This window comes from Ictalurus punctatus, chromosome 14 (assembly GCF_001660625.3).
Source record: "Ictalurus punctatus breed USDA103 chromosome 14, Coco_2.0, whole genome shotgun sequence".
Classification (NCBI taxonomy): domain Eukaryota; kingdom Metazoa; phylum Chordata; class Actinopteri; order Siluriformes; family Ictaluridae; genus Ictalurus; species Ictalurus punctatus.
The window spans coordinates 18,339,807-18,361,154 of record NC_030429.2 but is presented as its reverse complement, the minus strand read 5'-3'; the positions used below and the strand labels follow the sequence as shown (position 1 = coordinate 18,361,154).

Below are 21,348 nucleotides of genomic sequence, written 5' to 3'. Positions count from 1 at the left end.
TCTCCAATGACTGACTGAAAGGCATTCCCACAAAGAATTCTTCACCTTAATGACAGAATGCCAAGGCAGGACCTCATGGACCTCTCCTCAATGACCATCATTTAACTGTGTGGAGCTATAAAAAGTATTCAAACACAGAGAAGTTGCCTTTCACATGCTCACTCCTTCTCTCACACTCTCGCTCTCTCACACACACACGAAATATGTCACGTGACATAGAACCCTACATTTTTACCCCTGCTGAAAAATCCCCCAATAGAATCCTTCAAAGAAATTTTAATGGTTTCCACTACAAATACCATTAAAAACCATCAGCTAACCATTACCATAATTACCATTACTGGTCTTAAATGGTATCCAATAGACATAACCTGTCACAAACAGAAGGCAACAAATTACCAGTAGAGACCCACAGGGACCATTACAATTCTCATTAAACCATTACAGTTCCCATTATAATCATTAGAACCATTGCAAATTCTACGAGGGTTTATATATATTTTTTTGTTCAGCAGGGATGTGACTTGAAAATATTATACAGATTATTTATAACCTTTTATAAGTCATGCATTAGCTTCAGTAGTCTTTCTCCTTCATTCTGTTCTGTGCTCCTGCCACGTTCAAAATGGACTTGGATAGAAATCTGTAGCATCTTAACTACAACATTTTTGCCTGTTCCTAATCACGACCATCAAATGTCCTAATAAACTCACAACACACACAATCCACAAAAAGGCAACAAGATAACCCTACAATACTATTCAACCCTTAAATCAAAGCAATAAATGATTCGGTCATATTTAGCCTCCAGAAGAGAGATAATAGAATGTAGGTGTAGTTTAGCTTTCTGTTACAAACTGTGTAACTAAAGCATTAAGATTTCTACAGAAATTTCCAGAGTCCAAAATACAAACCGGCAAATTGATTTTATTAACAATTTTCCAAATCACTTTGTACATAACAAAAACAACCAATAAAGACAAAAAAAAAAGCCTTTTTTTAATATATATATATGTATAATACATGGCTTAATCAGATCTGAGGGGAAATACTTTTAAATCAGTTTATACAATGGAAAAAGGCATACAAAAACAAAATGCATCATTTAAAAAAAAGAAGAAAAAAAATTACTGTGTTTACCTGTAGAAAGGTCAGACACAGCAGACAGTGAGCACTTACAGTATGACTTCACATTATTTCCTGTCTGAAAGGAGGAGGAAATCAAGCAATTATGAAGAAATCTTTCCAGTGCTACATTCACTTGCTTAATCATTGGCAAAATAATTAAGGAATGGTCCACCAAAAATGGCCATGGTTTCTGGGCTGGTTGAGAGTGTGAATATAAGGAGTGAACTCAAGCTAACATGAGTTAATACTGAAGAGACATGGAAAGCTGAACATGTTCTGTGGGCCGGTCCGTACAATTGTTGTTGGACAAATTATGCTGAAATTGAATCTTTTTTTTAAAAATGTATTAAATTGCTTATATTATTGGAGAACTTATTAAATAAGCATAATTATCAACAAAGGTTACATGGCGATTTCCCATTCCAACATTCCCATTACCAGTAAAGGTAGGTGAAGGGTGAGTCCATCTGCTTCTTCTGATTGCAATCCAGTAACTTTTCACGTTTTCTACAAGAAAAAGGGCAACACTGAAGCAGGGACCTCTCTGTAAATCCACAGCTATATACAGTATACGAACAATATTTTCCTCCTCCACGTAGCATTGCAACATGACCTGCTATGATTCATACAAAAACGTTTAAGTATGACACTGAAAAACAGACAGGGGTGAATGGAGATCATAGTAAGGCTCGTTTTCCCTCAAACAGCCGTTAAACTGCGTTCCCCCTTAGAGGACATTCAGAGTGTTAACGGGGAGGGGGGTTCATTGTTTAGAGCTTTTGACAATGTTGCAGATTTAATTACCAACAAGCTGTCAAAGGTTTGATATGCTAAGATACTTACACAACAGGCTCAGTAAGCTGAGAAGGACGGCAGGTGATTACGGGAGTGCATGCAAGAAATGATGGTGTAAAGGGCATGATTTTCGGAACGGGATTTCTGAGCTGTGTGGGTGATGACATAATTCAAGACACACTTGAATATTCAAGAACATTGACCGAGTTAAACAGTTTAGTTTCTGAAAGTATTTTTTTAAATAAAAAAGAAGAAGAAGAAGAAGAAGAAGAAGAAGAAGAAAAAGGTTTCTTATTCCTCTAACCCTGGATGGCAGAGTAAAAGACTAGCCCCAATACTAAGCATAGAGGCATCCAGAAAACCCAAAACTTTAAACCTACAATAAATTAAGGCCATCAAAACTGAAAGTCATTAACATACAGCTAAGCAAGCACAGACAAAACAATTCTTGAGCTTGGTTGGCCGAATATGAACTAATGCTATTAGCAGTCTTTAAGTATGGCACTGTAAGACGTCCAGTCATCAGTACACCTCTCCAGGTGTTAAACATCTAACAAGCTAAACTGAGGAGAAATCTGAGCACAGGAAATGACCTAACTTGTGTAACGATTACTCTGTATCACACTTGTGCCCGTCTCTGCAGTGCAGTTGAAAGACTAAGTCAAGTTGCCATGTAGGAACCACATCTTTGCCTGCCTGAGCTCCATGAGTGCCTTGACATCCTGTCTGAGGCCACTATGGAATATTTTTCAAGCATCACAGTCAGATTAAGAGTGCTGATCTAAGGTCATCTACCTGTTGTCCACATAATATTTGAACAATCAGAATACAATATAAATCAGGATTATTTGAACGTTTTTAAGCATCCTACTCAAGTCTAAAAAGTCCCATTTATCCTGATCCTAGATCCTGAGTTCTTCTGGCTCAGATGTGAATAGTTCTTCTCTGTTCAATGGTCTGTTAGTATCTGAGAGTACAGCAAGTCTGACAAACATTAGATCGGATGCCGTTATTCACCAACAACCCAAACCTGCAATCGTAGACACAAATATCCATCTGTTAAAAGTAAAAAAAAAGTAAAATAATTTTTTTTTTTTTTTTAACTCTTGATGAAAATAAGTAACCCCATAGACAAGATACTAAATCTTGAACTTTTCATTCACCCTCACAGGAAATCTTACTCACTCACACACACACACACACACACACACACACACACACACACACACACACACACACACTTCAGCACAATTATTCATTCCATTCAGGTTTTTTAACCCCTGTAATTAGTTAAATCACAAAAGGCCATATTTAGTAGTATGCCTACTACATCAATGTCATGCCTGTTACTTATAAATAATACTATAAAGCAAACGATGGTGTTATTCTCCCATTAGATGTCCTGAAAGTTAGTCAACAAATCGCAGCCGTGACATTATTAAAAGGAACAACCCATGTCGATGCTAATGAAATTCCAATATCAGTTAAAATAATAAAAGAAACATGTTATCAGACCTCCGCAACCCTAGCGCACACACAAACCTAATACCACATATATACTAGTCACCATGTGTAACTGAAGTATATGGAAATCAACCACAACCAGACAAAAGTATTTCTGTAATTTAGTAGTGAGAACCTGCTTCCGCTGCCTCATCGCTTCGGTAGACCACAGGGGAGCACAACAAAGCCCAAGCATACGTAAAACCACAACATCCAATACAAAAGCATCAACAATAAATACATGAACTGCAAATGAAGAGAAACAAAAACACGAACATGGAGAAAGCTGAAAGGGGAGAAACAATGTCTCAAAGATGCTGGCACACACACGCTTCGAACGGCGCAAACAAACTCGCGCGCGCACACAAAATGGCCCAAACGTCCATAGCAGGCAGGTCCGGTCACAAAGAAGCAGATGACGATGCAGGAGTACCGCAGTCAGAAAACATGGACAGTGTGAAGAGAGTAAAATCAGGTCCCAACATGGCTGCTGCCAGTAGCAAGAATATCTGCACATTTTCAGTCTTGCTTGTCCTCTTCACCGTGCCATAGCCAGGGCCCGGGGTGGGTGAGGGGCAGAGAGGAGCGCTGCTAGCTTCTCCACCCCCCTTTTGTGGAATGGGGAAGGAAAAAGTGAGGACATTGGGTCTCCCCCCTCCCCTCCCCCCCCTTCTTGCCCCTGGCAACCCTCTTTACCTGTCCTTCAGCTCCTGCGTGACACGCTTGGTGATGCGGCCGCACAGCAGCCCCATGAAGAACAGCAGCACCACACACATTGCCAGCATGCTCATGATATAGTTCTTAGCGGGGGAAGAGAGCACCTGACCAGCCAAGTCTGAGAAGCCTTCTGCTGGTGCCACCTAGAGGCAGGAAGCAGAAAATGTCAACATGGAAGGAAACTGCACATAGAGCAATGCTTGAGAAAATAGGAACTTAATAATAGCAATAACAATACTAAAATTTGCACACTGTCTTAAATCTTTAATATTTGTATTTTGTGTGTGGTTAGTCTCTAAAATTGAGCTTTATTTATTTAGCAGAATACAGTCTGCTAAATAACATTTTTGCTGTTCATTAAAATCAGAACAAAAACATACAATAAATATTTTGATCACAAACATGTAAAGATGCTGGAGAGGTTCTTTAAACAATGTAACAAAAGTAGTGCAATTTTCCCACTAGTGTCAGAATTATTGGCACCCTCCACAATTCGCATCTGGTCATGATCTCCCCGGCAAGAAGAACACTGGACCTCTTTCTGTAGGTCTAACACAGTCAGAGACACTTGTAGATAGATCTCAGTTCACTCCTTCATGCAAAGCTCCTCTATATTCTTAGCTCTGTCCATGTGGACTCCCCTTCTCCAGGTCAGCCCAGAGATTTTCATGATCTTGTTCAAAGCTTGATCTATGGCCAAGTCTGAACCTCCTGGCAGAGACAGCCAGGCTACAATATCCTGTATTTAGAGGAATTCATAATAGCATTAATGTTCCCAAAAGCCCCTGGAACAGCCATAAAACAAGTTGTCGAGCACATACAAATCAACAGTGTGAGGCTCTTCATGCACGGTGTTACTGTGATAACGTATTTAATTATGCGATTGAAAATGTCAATATTAAAATTAGGGCCATGTTGTTGGGTGGTTGGATGCTCCCTCAGGCCTGAAACTAACCTACTTTCGGAAATTAAAGTGTTTAGATTTCAAAAAACAAACAAAAAAACAAACAAACCAAAAAAAAAAAAAAAAAAAAAAAAAAAAAAAAAAAAAAAAAAAAAACCACGACGTGACATGACTCCTGGATTGCAGCAGTGAAGTGAGACGGCTGTATATCAACTAGCAACTCCAGGATATGTAGCACACAATTTATCTCTATTAAATAAATGACATTTTCGCCATTGAATTATTTTTATATTATTTCTTTATGTTCACTATTTAAGTATGATGCAGCATAATTTGAGCCAGCATCGTGGCTCAGTCTTTGTTTTCACATGGTAGCTAGCTAGTGTTTTGATACGTTTGTAGGGAAAGTGACAGGTTTGTATTTCCGTTTCATTTCGAAATGTTCTGTGTTATAATTAGGAAAGCTGCGGTTTACATTAGTTATCTACCCATCAGAGAGATGCGATGAGTAACATTTTACAGCAATTTTGTATTGTGTAACAGTAGCTAAACGTAGTAAACGTTTAATGTTCTGTGTGAAAAGTTGTCACCTCAGTCATATTTAAAGGGTTTTATTTTCAGTTTTTATAAATATCTGAACTGTTCAGCTTTAGCTAGACCTGAAAAGTACACGCTAGTCATTTTTCCATTTTGTTTTGACAGATCTGGGTTTTTAAAAAATGGTGCCACTGGAAATGCTTTAGGACCAGACACGTGCAGAAGCACTGTAAATTGTTTACCTCCTTGAAATGGTCTGTGTGTGTTACCTTGGCAGCATAGCTCCACATGTCTATGCGGTCTTGCAGTCTCTTCTTACACTCAGGCTGAAGTCTCACTCTCTTATCCTGAAGAGCCTCCATCAGACATGACATCTCTGAGGAACACACACACAGTAACGTTAATATCCTCTGAAAACTCTCCGGGAACATACTGACCGTGGTGTTAAGCACTCACGTCTTCCTCTGCCAGGCGGGATGGCAGCACACTGATGCTTAAGGTCAAGCGCACATGCTGTATGCAACACTGGATCCACAAAAATGTCTGCCTTACTCTCCTTGAGGATGTTCAGCACCTCCTACACATATATGACATGCGTGAATTTAAACTGCACTACGTAGTTGGGAGAATTTGAGACAGTTTCATGGTAGGACACGTGATTATGATGATGCACCTTTTTGCAGCCCTCATTTTTCAGCTTGAGCAGATTCACTTTGAGACATTCCTCCACCTGGCCCGTCTGTTCCTGGGCCGCTACTTCCTCTGCGCACAGCCGCGGGATCTGAGACACAAATACGTGACCTTATACCACACGGTAGTGCATATAATTACGGTGACACCTGGAGGAAGCTGGAGGAGTAACCGACCTCATCAGTGCACTGCATCTGTAACTGAGGGTCCAGTCTGTAGTCCAAGGCAGACTCCTGCAGAATTACCCTGATCTGGTCCTCACAGTCTGGAGAGAGACGCTGCACACACAGTTCAACAACGGTTACAAGCACACAGACCCAGTCATAATCACAAAGTAACACAGCAGAGTGGGGTGCACTAGAACAGACCTGGTCAGCGTATTTGAGTTTGAGGCAGGAGATGACCCGGCCCTCTAACTCGATGTCATCTTTCGATTTGTCCAGAATGTTCTGGCAGAACTTGGGAATGTCAGGCTTACAGGCCTTCCTCAGCACTGGGTTCAGTCTGTAATCTGGACGTATGAAAGGAAAAAAATCCACTTAAAGTCTAATCATGATCATATTCATATTTAAACTGTGCTCGCCATATCTAACGGTCTCTTTAGAGCAGTGGTTCTCAAACCGAGGTCTGCCAGATGGAGCCAGGGGGGCTGCGTAGAACTAATTTTTTTTAAAAATTAATTTTACCTATATGTAAGGCAGGATTGTCAACCATTGAACTATGACGTACATAAAAATCGAACTATTACTAAATTAAATCAATTATACACAGCACAGTAAGCCGAAACGTCACTAACAGAGACATCTGTTGATATACTATTGTACAGTACTGTTCGCTACACGCCAATAAAACCCAAGTCTATTTAAAATGGAGTCGTTTTTAGATAGAGGACCTAGTCTCTGTTGAGAAAGTTAATACAAAAAAGCCTAGCATGAAAAAAAACCCAAATTGCACCACAAAGGAATGCACCCTACACAAGGGGGGCCTCACGCTGAAACAACTTGAGAACCATTGCTCTAGCGCAGCATGACCCATGTTTTGATACGGATGAAAAATAATTAAGACAGAGGATGGCGTACAAATGTGTGTCAGACTATACCCGTGTTCTGGGTGATCTGTCTCTTGGTGATCATCTGTTTGCATTTAGGGTCCATGAGTTCACTGTTCTTGTTTTGTTTCAGGCACTGGAGCATGCTCTTAGCATCGGCTTCAGAGCAGAAACGCTACAACACCAAAAAATACTATTTAACGAGGTACAACTCACTTACTATACTGAACACACAAACTACATCTACAAGTGCTGTTTGTAATCAGAAGAGTCACTACAAATAAAAATAAATAAATAAGATTTATGATCACTCACCCTGATCATCTGCTTACACACTCTCATGAGTTGAAAGTCAAGTTCAGGGTCGATCATCTCAGTTTCCTGCAGTTTAAAGATCTTCTGGTGACAGCGCTGGGTCAGATGATTCTTACTGTCCTTCAGACACTCAATCACCTGCACATACACACTATCGGTCAAAAGTTTGTGGACACCTGACTGAATCGTTTCTCATGATTTTAAAAACCTTTTGATCTGAAGGTGTATGATTAAATGTTTGAGATCAGCATTATAGACAAAAAAATAAAATCATGCCAACCTATTCATTTCTTTCATTAGAAAACTAAAAAAATTTTTTTACAAAAAAAAACACTTGTTTAAACAGATGACTTGGAGCGAAATATTCCGAAAAACAGCCGATAATTGTCCAGCATAGGTGTGAACTCCTTTAATACTGTTTAAAAAGCATCTCAGGGGGCAAAAAGGGTGTCTACTTTGAAGATGCTAAAATATTAAATTATTTTTATTTATTTTGGATTTTTTTTTATCACAACCTAATTCCCATAGTTCCATTTGTGTTATTCCAGAGATTTGATGACTATTATTATTATTATAAAATGTGGGAGGAAAATAAATAAAAATAAAAGAACGAGTGTCTCTAAACTTTTGACCAGTAGTGTATATCCAAGCACATTAAATTAGGTTCTGTATAATAAGCTATTAAGGTATTTTGTAATCAGCAAATGACATGACCAAATCCAAACGTTCCACTTGAAGTCACAGACTGTTTAACACAGTGGACAACGTCTCTTTTAAACCATTGTACACGGAGGTTCACAGAGAAGCCAGTGGTGGATTTTTGGATATCTGTGCACACCGAATACCGAGAACTTTGTAACATGGCATCGAAAAAAACTCTGCGTCTGCGTTTTCAGCACTGGTGTACGCGAAGAACAAGTACAGACTCGTCGACCGCATCCACAATAAGTATGCTTTTATGGACTGTGCTTGTATTTATTTATAATTCACACCAACATCTATGTTGGTACCACTATGAGATGTTAGTAGTTTCTTAATTAGGACTTTTGCACCCTTCTGAATTACAGAGCTGGGGCAGATAACCCAAGTTGTTTCAGAAAGACAGACCTGAGCATTGCCGAACACCACGTTCTGACAGTGATCCTTAATGTCCTGCTTACAGCTCTCGTACAGATCTGGGTCCAGGCGGATATCCTCTGACTGGAACAGAGTACAGCACCACAGTTACAGTAGAGTAACTACAGACAGTGCTGTGCAGCACAAAAACATAAACAAGTCATGCCAATCCAACAGTAAGTGAACTATAACACATTACATCGCAGTTTCTGTATAAATTCTGTATTTACGACAAGTATGTGGACTCTGATTTGAGAATTAACCAACCATCTCCAGTTCCTCCACTCTGAGCTGCCTCCGGCACTTCATGGAAACACGTTGGTCTTTCACCTCCTGCAACGTATCATTCCTGACCATGGTGCTCAGACAGATGACCACATCCACCCTGCGCACACAAATAGGTTTATTCCATGATCGATTGATCTTTTTCTGCAATTTGGGTTAAACTAGCCAGACATGTATTAAATAAATTGCACAAATACTGCTTTGTCAGTATAGGAGACATCAACAACAAACAATTCTGTTTTAAACTTGAATTAGTAAGTGACCCATAGCTTTACACTCACTTCTTTTTGATGTTAGGGCAGAGTTTGAGAACATCCTCCTTGCAGGCCATCTTGAACTTGTAAGAAAAGCGGAAGTCTTTCATTTGGACCTGAGGAGGAAGAAGACGAGAGCAGCACTGAGTAAAGAGAAAGTCAAATACACAACCCATTAGGGACGCCTCCTCAGAACCCGGTTCTACATGGGAACTGGTTATAAGTTTGTAAAACACAGCACACTGATGCACGGCTCAATGTATACAGCTGGAGTCACTTAATATAAATATAATTAATATAAATGTTGTGAACACCAGTCAGTCTCTCACCTGAAACGCTTACTTCATCCCCAATTCAAAACTGAAAACATTTTACATTTAATTTATGCATAAATGTTACTGTTTTTTTTATTTTATTTTTGTCCTGGACATTTAACTGTATATCGTAGTGGCAGCTAGATACAAAAGTAAGGTTAGGTGTTTGAAGGTGTATTACCAGTTGAAAGTGAGTGACTCCCACTGCACATTTTTCATTCATCTCCTTCTGGTGTTTATTGAGCACGAGACACTCCATCAGATCTCCATTATCTATCTGATTATCTGCCACCTCCTGTTAGACAAATCAATAACAAAACAAAAAAAAAAAGAGGAAGAGAGACACAAAATAGGAATAATCAAAAATAGAAAAGGAAGACTCTGTGGAGGAATTGTTTTGGACAGGGATTTTATTTGTTAAGCAATAATTGGACAACCTGACTTACATGGCAGTGCGAATGGATGACAGGTTCACAGGCTCGGATTAAAAGGGCTTCAATCTGAATATCCTTAAAAGAAAAAGAAAAAAGTTATGCTGCATAAAAATGATTCAGATTGATCACATTAACCACATAAATAAATCAGTAGGTACAGCACAGTTAAAGCAGTACATCATCAGATATAGCTGTCAGTATTCATAACGCAATAGTAAAGTTGAATATGTCTGACAGAAAGAGAAAAAGGAGTGAAGGAGGAGAGTGTTTCTTACTTCAGACTCCAGCTCGGTCAGGTTACCCACCACATCTCTACAATCTGAGCCCAAATCATCTAAATGATCCTGTAGACACTCCAACTCCTGCAACAAACATGGACACACACACACACACACACACACACACACACACACACACACACCAAAAGCCATGACAAGTTTAATGAGTGCTGCATTAACAAGATGTCTGGTATTATTATACAAAGCTGTTGTTCACCAAAAAAAAGCCCTATATTAGGAAGAATAATGCTTGATTAAACCACAGACCACATTTAATTTCATATATCAATTTATGAACTAGGACAGTGTTTGCCAAACAGGTCCTCAGATGGACCAGTTTTGCACTCTCCCAGCTCCTGAACCAGGTGTGCTTTACTTATGCCTCGGCTCCTCATACTGATATCACGAGAAAGGAAAACAAGTAGAAGATGCAAAGGACAGAGAAATTGATGGCAAACATAATTTGATTTCCTGATTACAGGCTGAATGACTCATGACTGGGGTAAGGAGCCAAGGAAGTGTGAGTGAGAGTACTGAGAAACAACCCTTCTGTTGTGAGCTGCAAAAAAAAAAAAAGTGAACCATCGCGTTTGGGGAAACAGAAAATACCTGAAAAGTTATGCAAGGTTACTGAGGCCCCATTTACACCTGGTCTTAAGTGATAGATTCCCAAGTGGTTAGTGCCAGGTAGAAATGTAAATGAGGTCATATGGGCCTGAGACAGCTTGAAACTCCCGTCTGTGAGACATGTTCTAGAAACACATGTAGACGAAATACAATAAGGCGTCCAGTTTTAAAAAGAGCTCCAACGACAGCCTACACAAAATGTGATATCTTCTCTACAACTTAATGTATCGTGTGTTTGCAATAATGTGAGATTCAAACAAACAAATAAATGAAATCAAACGAACTGTTTAATCAGAAAATATATGACTAAATATACATTTCCTTTTAAGTTTTGATTTTAGGCTAGTAATGATGGGGCTCTTTTTGAAAGGTCTTGTTGCTTTTATGAAATTTGGCAACACTCTTTAGTCACAAATCATGCTATCTCAGGCAGTTAGTGAAAATCAGAGACACATGAAAAGGCCAGATGTGAACTATTCATCTCGGTTGTGCACTGGTTAATGGAGCATTCAGGGAGATCAGAGACTGTGTGATCATATACAGGAAAGACGCTCGTGACTGCTGTTTTTGCGTTTTTCTACACAGCTCTCACAATGTTTCTGTCATCGACTGCTGCTGTTTTACTTGGCCGGCCTGTTAGATGAATGGTTGTTAGTAAACCAGTGGTTTCTTTCTTTTTAATGACATTCTGAATTGTTGCACTGGCTATGCCCAGTGCTTGAATCTGATCGAGTTTCTCAACTTCAAAATGGCTTGCTTTTCTCCCATACACAGCTCTCTGGTCTTCATGTTGGTTTATCCCTTTTAACAACAAATACAGTCTTCACAGGTGAAACTCAGGGCTCAAACCAAGAGTAGACATTCAGAGCTATTAACTGTTAAACAGACAATCTTACACCTGGCAGTCACATGTTCAAATATTTTTAGTCACTTGCAAAATTGGTGGGTTCAAACAAAAAGGTGTCAAGTTGTTTAACACTCCTAGATGCAAATATCAGGAAATGAAAGCTGAAAATCTGATTCATCATCTCATATTCAGATTTATCATCTCGTATTCAAATTCATCATCTCGTATTCATCTTTTGATCTCAAATCCAAATGTCTTCAGCACACAGCAAAAACAAAAGGATTGGCCTTGTTGTTCCAATACTTTCAGAGGGGACATATTACATAGCACGTTAATTAAAAGTAATTTAAACTATGCAGCAGAATACAAATTTTAACCAAGTAATCAACTTAGCTTTCCTTACTTAAGCTTTTTCTTGCTCTAAGTTTTACTAACCTGTCCAGGCTCTGTTTTCTCACTGCACCATTTGCCCAGATCGGTCATACACCGTCTCTGCAGGTCTGGGTCCAGCTTCACATCCAGAGCCCTCTGATGGAGGATGCGCTGCACTTCCGTCTTACAGTCACGAGACAACTATAGACAAACAACATTTTAGGGCTAATACTCCTACAGAAACGAACAAATACACACCACATGAACTTGTCAGGAATTAGAATGACACCCACCATCTTTATAAAACAAAAATAACAGCGAAACACTCAATTACATATGACCCAATACATTTAAATAGCTGATTAGCCAGAAGGATCCCATTTCCCCACACCAACCAAAATCATTAGCAAATTACAATTTTGAATTTAAAAAGTTGCTTGAAATTTTCAGTCTTTGCAAAATGAAGACCACTACATACTCTGTACTGTAGTGCCTCAGCTCCTCATACTGATATACACAGACAAACCACTGGGATTAAAAACATGGAATATTCTAATATTTATTTTGTTTGTTTTTAACGCCATGTCAGTTTCCATGGTGAGAAATGGGTAAGGTTTCAAAATCTATTTTTCCTATAAACTCTAAAATCGCATTAGGTTTGACTTGTTAAAAATTTCTTGTTAAAAACTTGTTAAAAATTTCATCCAGAGTGTCGAGTGAATAAAATTTTTTTTTAAAAAGGTTTCTCACGGGGTTAAGAACAGTATAGTCTAATAAAACATGTTACAAGGACAATGGATTCTGGCAGAAAGTACATGTTGGTGAGTCTTATGTGTGGAAAATTCTATTACAAATTTTCCAGTTGTACAAAGACTGAAAATTCTGCAAAGCGTAAAGATATTACTCCAGTTTGACCCTTTCATTTGTTTATCATAGCATGCATAATTTGGTGTACCTTTGAGCATCCGCAACAAGAATATAGTACTTACAGTATAAAGACTGTTGCTCTCAGTGGAGTCCTGTGGTTAAATTTAACGTTAGGCTTAAATAAGTCTTAAATAAGTCAAAAAAGGTTGTGTCAGCTATAACTTCATAACTTGGACATAGTTTCTGGCCAAAGCAAACCTGCTTAAAAGGCTTATTACAGACCATACATGTATTATGCCTTAAGACAAATGCCTTATGTACAACTCTAATGTATGTTGGATATCAACAAGAGCCGAGTCTGCTAGGGTGTGTGTGGGTGTGTGTGTATATAGATAGGCACTCTCACCCGTCGACCCTGCTCCTCGGTGCGGTAAGCATGGCGGTACAGGCAAGAAAAGACTGCTCCTGGGGGCATGAATTCACTCGTCTCATTCCAGCCATGAGTGTGGCAAATACGTGCAGCATCATTCTGACACTTCCTGTACAGGATCGGGTCCAGCCTGTGAGTGACAAAGAAAATAAAAAAATAAATACAAATAATGAAAGGTGATGTGGAGAAAGAAGAAATAAATAAATAAACAAATAAATAAATAAAATTCATGTGGGCTCACACAGACTGGTCATTCTTAATAACACCTAATATCAAACTAGTAATAAATCAGTCAAACCAGTAACAGCTGAAACATTAAATGCCACTGGTCACTCACTTCCAGTCTCTGGAGATAAAGTACTGCAGCTCTAGCAACCTGTGCTCACAGTCTTCCACCATCTTATCGGTGTAAAGATGTTCCATTAAACAAGACAGGATCCTATATGAAAATCAACAGAACACTCCATAACTATCTTCCCCCAACAACAACAAAAAGAACAAATCACAGTCATGATTAATCATTATAGCTCAGACTGAGTAATAAAAGTGGTAGATTAAAGAGGAACATGTTTGACTCACATGGGGTCTCCATTACGGATGTGTTTGCATGCGGTCTGGATGACTGACTCACAGGCCTCATTGAGAGCCCGATCAATCCGGTAATCTGCCCCGGGATCCGTTTCCTGGATCAAAGTCTGGAGCTGAGGACAATTAATACAAAATGACTTATTATAAAACACATATGCAGTCTCACATGTAGTGGACCAAATACTACTAGACCTGAACCTACACTTAATGGTCTCAGAGTTTTATTAACAAACGTCTTGTTTTGGGTCGAGGGTGTGGTCGAGTGCTGGGTGTGAATGGGGGAGGAGTCACAGAAAAGGAGTAGGTAATGAATGAATGCTGACACCTGTGTGTGATTAATTATGTCTTATTTATTATTAATGTGGCATATATTTATATGTGTGAGGTGCTGAAAAGCTGGAATGAGACGTGTCAGTGTGGAGCTGTAAGTGTGTGAAGTTCGTGTTTTCTTTTATTTTTGTTGACGGTGCCATGCAGAAAAGCATGAAGTAAACACTTAAATAAATACAGCCCTGTAGTTTCTCATGCCTGCCTTCCATCTCATTTCCCCTCACACCCACAGTCGTACTGTATTTAAAACCTCAGTTTAGCCCAACCCAACACTTTGCACTAGTGAGGTGAAAGTAAAGTCAACTCACAGATTTCTGACAGAGGTTGTCTACGATGCCCTTATCACGGGACACTCTCATGAGGCAGTGGAGGGTTCGGCCCTTGTGGTGCAGACCGGAGCAGTGTGTGTCAATCTCCCCGCGGCAGTGCAGCACAATCTCCGGACTCAGCGAATAATCCTCCATCAGCATGCGTCTGTAGTCCAACATCTCCCCCTGACACTCACCACTCACAGTGCGTCCTGACATACAGAGAAGTGAACACTTGCTTCTCATACCAGAACCAGCTAATAAGTAATCTACTGGGTGTCCCAAAAGTCTCCATACACAGAGGAAATGAACAACTTTTAGTAAAATGTCTTCCAAAATTTTTCATGCTTAGTTTATATTATATATATTTTTCCAGATAGCCCTTGGGAATGCCTTTGACAAAAGAAGGCCATGGTGTACCAGGAAAATATACACCTATACACCATATTTAATTATGGATGCAGAGAGATTTCGGCTGGGAAAGTTTTCGCCCGAGAATGGCATTTTCGGTTTTTGGCCAAAGGGGAAAAAAAGGCCAAAAACATGAGCCGAAATTATATTCCGCCACGCCCCGCCCCTCAGTGTTAGGCACAGATTTCAAGCACAGCTACGCTTTCCACTGCTTGCACGGATTGCATGCAGGTATTTATCCGCCCCAAGCACCAGCACAGAGAGTGAGAGACAATGCAGTGCAGCACCTCATATTCTTGATGAGAAGAGGAACCATCTCTCCTGCCAGAAAGCTGAGAAACTTTTCTTCTTGAAGAGAAACCTGCCACTTTTGCTTAAATAGAAAGCAGTCCAATTTGCTATGTGTATAGCAATTACATAAAAATTCGTGTAGGCCTGCGAAACTTTGTTCTTGACTTGAGGCTACATCTGTTGTTTACAGTTTCAGGTTGGTTTTAGTAATATTGCTGCTGTTTTGCACAATAATCTTTAATTAATGTGGAAATACATTTACATAAACAGAATAGAGGCCTAGTTCATTACGTGACTGCTGTTTTGCATATTATAAGTTTTCTAGAACTTTACATTATTTGGATATATCTGGTTATTATTATTTGGATATTTGGATATATCTGTTAAATTTGCTTGTTACAGAACTGAATGAAGAATAATATTTAATATTGTTTTTGTGTTAATTTCAATAATAAAAAAAAAGTGTCACCATTTTATTGGTTTGTAGTTCAGATTCATTAAATTAATTAAATGAATTTTAAAAAAGTCTAATATTAGTACAATTATACAAAAAAATATTTTAAAATGTGTTTTAAAAAAAAAAAAAACAACTAATTTTTGTTTTTCAGCCCAGAATTTTCCTTTCGGCGCATCACTACATTTAATGGAACGCATTCGAAGTGCAATTACATGCATAACACCAAATGTGTTACATAAGTTCGTGATGAGTGGGAGAGACGACTCCGTGTGTGTTTACAAAGAAATATGTAGAGGATGCTTTGTAAACAAATTTACATTTTGCTTAAAAAAAAGAAGAAGAAGAAGAAAAAAAGTTAGGTGCAAATTTCCCCTATCTATGGAGACTTTTGGGACACCCTGTAGTTGCTATCAGATACATGAGAATTATCAACACACATATTAGGCTATATTAATCTCATTTTATGCAACATTGGAAGATAGGCTGCTGTATCTAGCATAATTAATGCTGACTAACAAGAGTTATGCCACGTAGTGCAAACTGATGCACATGAAGAGAGGACTTGAAAACGTGAAGTAACCAGAGTTGCAATTAGCACTTTAGATCAACAGATACACTGGTTATAGAAAAAAATAATTAGGAAATATTTCCGCATGTGCCTGTATCACACATCCTTCTCTGCACTCCTACCTCTGTGCACGGCGGACTCGAGGCACAGCAGCAGGTAGGACAGCTTGGCCTCTCTGCCACGGGGCAATGTGGTATCCACGTTGCAGCGGTATTTCCGAAGATCCTGTTTGCAGGCCTTGGCCAATGAGTAGCTCACCTTGTAATCCTGGGCGATCAGCTTCTGTCTGGTGGAGAGAGACTCCCTGCACTGTGCAACATGAGAAAATATAAATGAACAAATGGACACACACACACACACGTGTAGATTTCTTATTATGGTCAATTATGGTTGATATCTATGTGAATAATCGTATAGAAATTGCTCACAGAACAGAATAATAGTTTTAAATACCTTTACAGACATAGACTCTTCAAATTTGTGGTTGAACAGACATTTGTACACCCTGCCTTCACCTGCTGGAGTCTAAAATCACCAAAAACAATAAGATGAGTATGGCGTTGTACCGGTGAAAGCTGCAATGCAAATACGCAAAGTCAGGGACGTACATTTTCACAGAAGCGCTCGCGATCATCTCGGCATGCAAAGAAGAGGTGCCTGTCCAGGTGAAAGTCATCTGATGATAGCTCAGCCACACGCATGATGGCTTTCTTACAATCTTCTTTGATTGTATAACGCCCTGGCTGTTCCTCTACTTCACTCACCAGCCCTTTCTCCAGACATGATATCACCTCTCCCTGAGAATGTATGTCCTAAAAAAAAGAAAGAAAGAAAAAAAAAAAGTAAAAAAAATAAGAAAAACATGGTAAAGCATAACTTACTCTCAGCAGATTTTATCTTGGACTGTACTGCTTGACATGGCAAACCATACTCGAGCTCTCTGCTTTGAAAACATTATAGGAAATATAGTGAAAAATAACTATGCAAGAGCATTTTTAATTGGATTCTGCGTGCTGCAAAAAAATGTAAATAAATATGCACCTTTGCTTCTCCTTCATATCATTTATAATGCGACCGCTTCTCTATTCCACAGCCCTTGAATTACATCACAACTCAATTATATACACATCGCACATTCTGACACGAATATGAAACGAGAAAATAGCAGGAAAATATTTCAGTATTTCTCGGTTACTCAGCTCATGAGTCATCAGTGCTATTAAAATGAAAGTCCTGATATGTGGACATCAAGGCTTGATTCCAGGACACATTTATTAAATCTCTTAAGAGTGACATTTAGCAGCGCTTATGTCCCAGAAGGTCCTGGCTCACCTTCTCGCCAGTGTTAACACTCCCACAGTGCAGTGCATTGATGTCGTCCTTGCAGCTGTCCATAAAGCCGCAGATGAGCCGGTAGTCGCTGAAGATGATGGTAGCCATCTTTGTGATGTACTGGTTGCATTGGTATTCTGTGATGTTGGTACGGTGATCTACCAAACATGAAACTAAATAGCCCTTCCCCCGCTCCTCTGATGCACACTCTTTAATCTGTAACCACAAATAAATGGATTACGTTATTTAAATGGTGTATAATTCGATCTAAAATGTATTCACTCGGTTTAACTTCACACTCAAAGGCACAACCCGCTGGAGAGAGCGGACATAAAGAAGGTACTTACGTCACTAATGGTGGTCTTGCATACTTCCATGGCCACGGACTCAAATTTTGGGTCTGTTGTCAGATTTAGTTTGTAATTCCATAGCAGCTTTAAATAAATAAAAAATAAAAAAAGGAATTTAATACATTAAATTAAACAGCTTATGCATACAAGTAGGATTCACCCCAGGCTTTATGTATACCAGCTACTGACATACAGCCCCAGAACAAGCTGATTCAAAATCAGTTTTAAACTAAGCATATGGATACAACATGTGCTTATAAATGTGTCTCTCATTACTGAGTTCAGCATGGATCTGGAACATTATGAAACACATGACACAGTGAAAGAAAACACTGAAGGAAAAAAAAAGATACTCACATGGTTACAGCTGGTTGCAATCTCCGTTTCCTAAAGGGTGAAAAACATAAAAACAGATGTTAGAGAAGATGATACCAGGAGACTTCAGCGCATTAAAGGGGCAGGTTTCAGTTTATTCTCTGGCACGCCTTGGCTAGCTCAGTTCAGCAGCTACTTTAATAACCACGAGAGGGGGGAAAAAAAAGGCCTTGCTAACCTGACTGATCTTAGATAACGCCCGTCAAGAACTACAAGTTGTCAATGCATTAACATAAAAAGTGAATAACAAATAGTTGTGAACGATACATGATCTCAATCTAAATTCCAATGCTTATGATTAATCCTTCGATTATGTTGGGGGGGAAGTTACATCCATTATGTCATGGGTCAAAACGACTGGACCAGTTTTAAATACACAGCAAAAAACAGCTTAAAACAGTAAACCTTTATTATGGCTTATCTCGGACAGGCCATAAGAAGAAATATTTGCATACAAATTCATGACTCTAAATGAGGGAAGACAAGAAAATCAGAGAGAAAAGACATCTCAAATGTGGAAAGGGGTCAAATCGATGCATAACATAACATTAGGTTTAAGGATGTACAATGTATTGATTTTTATACAAGTTAGTTCCGGTCTAATAATCTGATTGGCTGAGCAGTGTTCCAAGAGAGCCTATGTTTACTAACTGCACTGGGATGTTTCACTGTGTGTATCACTCCACTTGTCTGTGTTCGCCAGATCAAATATCAAGACGATTAGTATATAGTGTTACTGATATCAGCAGCAATCAATACTGCTCAGGAATATAACTGAAGGCACCAAAGATAAAATGATCAGAGTCACATTGTGCTTGAATTCCAAAATTTGAATTTAAAAATTCAGAACCTTCTTATGTCATAATAGTTGAGAACAGAGAAAATCTTGATATATATTCACTAGACCCATTCATAGTCTTTATGAAGACACCAAAAGTTATCAGCCATTATTGATTACATTGTGTTAATTGAAGCATGAAAAAATGCTTGCGCGGACTCTGATATTTCTTTCGTGGGTATTCACAGTAATACAGTGATGAACCTATACTAATTTATTCAACTGAGCATCATCAGCATCACTTAAACACTGAAAACTCACAGAAAATACATTATACATCAATCTCAACTTGAATATTATCCACAATTCTGTCATTTACAGGGAGTTCTTTTTCTGCCTTACTTCTATGTATCTGTCTCTTCTTTGGTTTATCAGTCTGTTGAGGATACTCATCCATGTTGTTTGATCTAGTACTCAAGGTTGCTGAGAGCAATTACTAATGAGATATGTTGAAGAAATTTGACAGTAACTTAACAATGAAATTCAGTCAGCTGGGTGTCCGCCATTACTCAAAGCCTATTGGCTGATTTCGGTCATGTGACTGGACTGTGATCATTTTCTCACAGTAGGCTATGGACTCTGATCATTTTTCCATAGCATGGCTTTATTTTAAATGGAAAATTCTGTGACCCTGATCTTTCTATCATCCAAGTACATTTATGAGATCATTCTTCAATGCTCAATCAACAGCCGTGGATGCACAACTCCAAAAATACAGTTTTGTGACTCTGATAGTTCTTTCATTGTGGACTTCAACTCTTGTCTTAAAATATGAAAACTTGTCAGATGAAGATTGAAGAATTTTTCTGAAAGCACCTTTAACGGGAATGTACAAATCATTGTGCGCTAACTAGATAGATGACGTGCTATAAAGTGAGTGAGTGCAGCTTCTTCTGGATCTATTTCCACTCTAAAAATAAACAGAACATAGTGTGAGTATTCTGATTGATCTCAGGTAAGATTCCCATTGGAGTTCTGACAAACTGCGACATTGGTTGGCATGATGTCACCCAAGGAAGTATCTGGTCATGCAGACAAATCTTTCACCATGATGCCTCATGGGTTACCAGATACCACATTCTTTCATTATCATTTTAGTGTGGGATAGATCTATGAAATCGTAGCCTGCGTGCACGCTGCATAGGCCAAACTAAACCCCGCTGATACGTACATATCTAGCTTGCTGCTACTGCACAGCGGGGTTTCCTCCTCATTTTGTTCAGCAACACAGCAGCATGGCTGACAACATGTTGGAGATGGAAATGGTTTGCACTTTCACAATGAACACTGTGCATCACAAAACATTTCAAGATGAAATACGACAAACCTGTTTAAGCACAATGAAAACAAGCCTCCAAACAATATGCCGAAAGCCAGAGAAGAAAGGACACGCACATGAGTGAAACAGACCTGAGCAAAACTGACATGATATTTACTACACTGCAGCTATACCTGTCAAAATATACTGTAGCCGAACCTTTAGTTACCAGTAAAACCTATTTTGTGAGATTACCATTTCAGTGCATAGTTAAAGATCAGAAGTACTGAGCATTAAAACCATTTTTGTGTATGGGTTCAGTCATACCCATTTGCCTTTGTGCACATTCATACTGTCCTATTGTCGATAAGAAAGAGAACACTACAGAGGGTGAGGGTGAAGTTCTCTACTCCACTACAGAAAGTGTGATTTGGCAGAAGATATAAGCAAATTACTGGAAAAATAATCTGTGTCTGAGAAAAGTAAAATATGTTCGACTGGTACAACAGCAAACTCTTTCCACAGAAAATCACATTAGCTAGCTTCCTGTGAAACAGAGAACATACAGTGCCCTCCGCTAATATTGGAACTCGTGGTAAATATGCACAAAGAAGGCTGTGAACATTTGTCTTTATTATTGAACCTTTTGATCGTTTGTTAAAAACTTCACAAAAATACTCTGCTCTCATGGATATCAAGTGAAAACAAAACAGGTTTATCCCCCACCAAAAATCTTTGTTAAATATAGGTGTGCAACAATTATTATTGGCACCCCTATGAA

The 21,348-nt window shown here is 38.9% G+C and overlaps 1 protein-coding gene across 3 annotated transcripts in view; it reads right to left on the bottom strand.

The window, feature by feature from the left end:
• Positions 1-907: 907 nt before the first annotated feature.
• Positions 908-21,348, bottom strand: part of glg1a (golgi glycoprotein 1a) — a 32,821-nt gene continuing 12,380 nt past the window's right edge. Inside the window, exons 2-29 of one of the 3 annotated variants that reach the window (XM_017485495.2) lie at positions 18,454-18,483; positions 18,094-18,180; positions 17,747-17,962; positions 17,023-17,226; positions 16,868-16,939; positions 16,537-16,723; positions 14,688-14,899; positions 14,041-14,162; positions 13,799-13,900; positions 13,438-13,591; positions 13,154-13,183; positions 12,228-12,365; positions 10,316-10,402; positions 10,053-10,115; positions 9,788-9,901; positions 9,320-9,408; positions 9,021-9,138; positions 8,745-8,837; positions 7,638-7,775; positions 7,374-7,497; positions 6,643-6,785; positions 6,451-6,552; positions 6,258-6,365; positions 6,041-6,161; positions 5,854-5,960; positions 4,123-4,286; positions 1,567-1,635; positions 908-1,204 (exon numbers count right to left, since the gene is read on the bottom strand). In XM_017485495.2, coding sequence (XP_017340984.1) covers position 1,204; positions 1,567-1,635; positions 4,123-4,286; positions 5,854-5,960; positions 6,041-6,161; positions 6,258-6,365; positions 6,451-6,552; positions 6,643-6,785; positions 7,374-7,497; positions 7,638-7,775; positions 8,745-8,837; positions 9,021-9,138; positions 9,320-9,408; positions 9,788-9,901; positions 10,053-10,115; positions 10,316-10,402; positions 12,228-12,365; positions 13,154-13,183; positions 13,438-13,591; positions 13,799-13,900; positions 14,041-14,162; positions 14,688-14,899; positions 16,537-16,723; positions 16,868-16,939; positions 17,023-17,226; positions 17,747-17,962; positions 18,094-18,180; positions 18,454-18,483 — 3,195 coding nt within the window. In that variant the 3' untranslated portion in view covers positions 908-1,203. Of the gene's footprint in view, positions 1,636-4,122; positions 4,287-5,853; positions 5,961-6,040; positions 6,162-6,257; positions 6,366-6,450; positions 6,553-6,642; positions 6,786-7,373; positions 7,498-7,637; positions 7,776-8,744; positions 8,838-9,020; positions 9,139-9,319; positions 9,409-9,787; positions 9,902-10,052; positions 10,116-10,315; positions 10,403-12,227; positions 12,366-13,153; positions 13,184-13,437; positions 13,592-13,798; positions 13,901-14,040; positions 14,163-14,687; positions 14,900-16,536; positions 16,724-16,867; positions 16,940-17,022; positions 17,227-17,746; positions 17,963-18,093; positions 18,181-18,453; positions 18,484-21,348 lie in introns of all 3 variants that reach the window. The other 2 variants (XM_017485494.2, XM_017485496.1) reach the window with 2 other exon arrangements.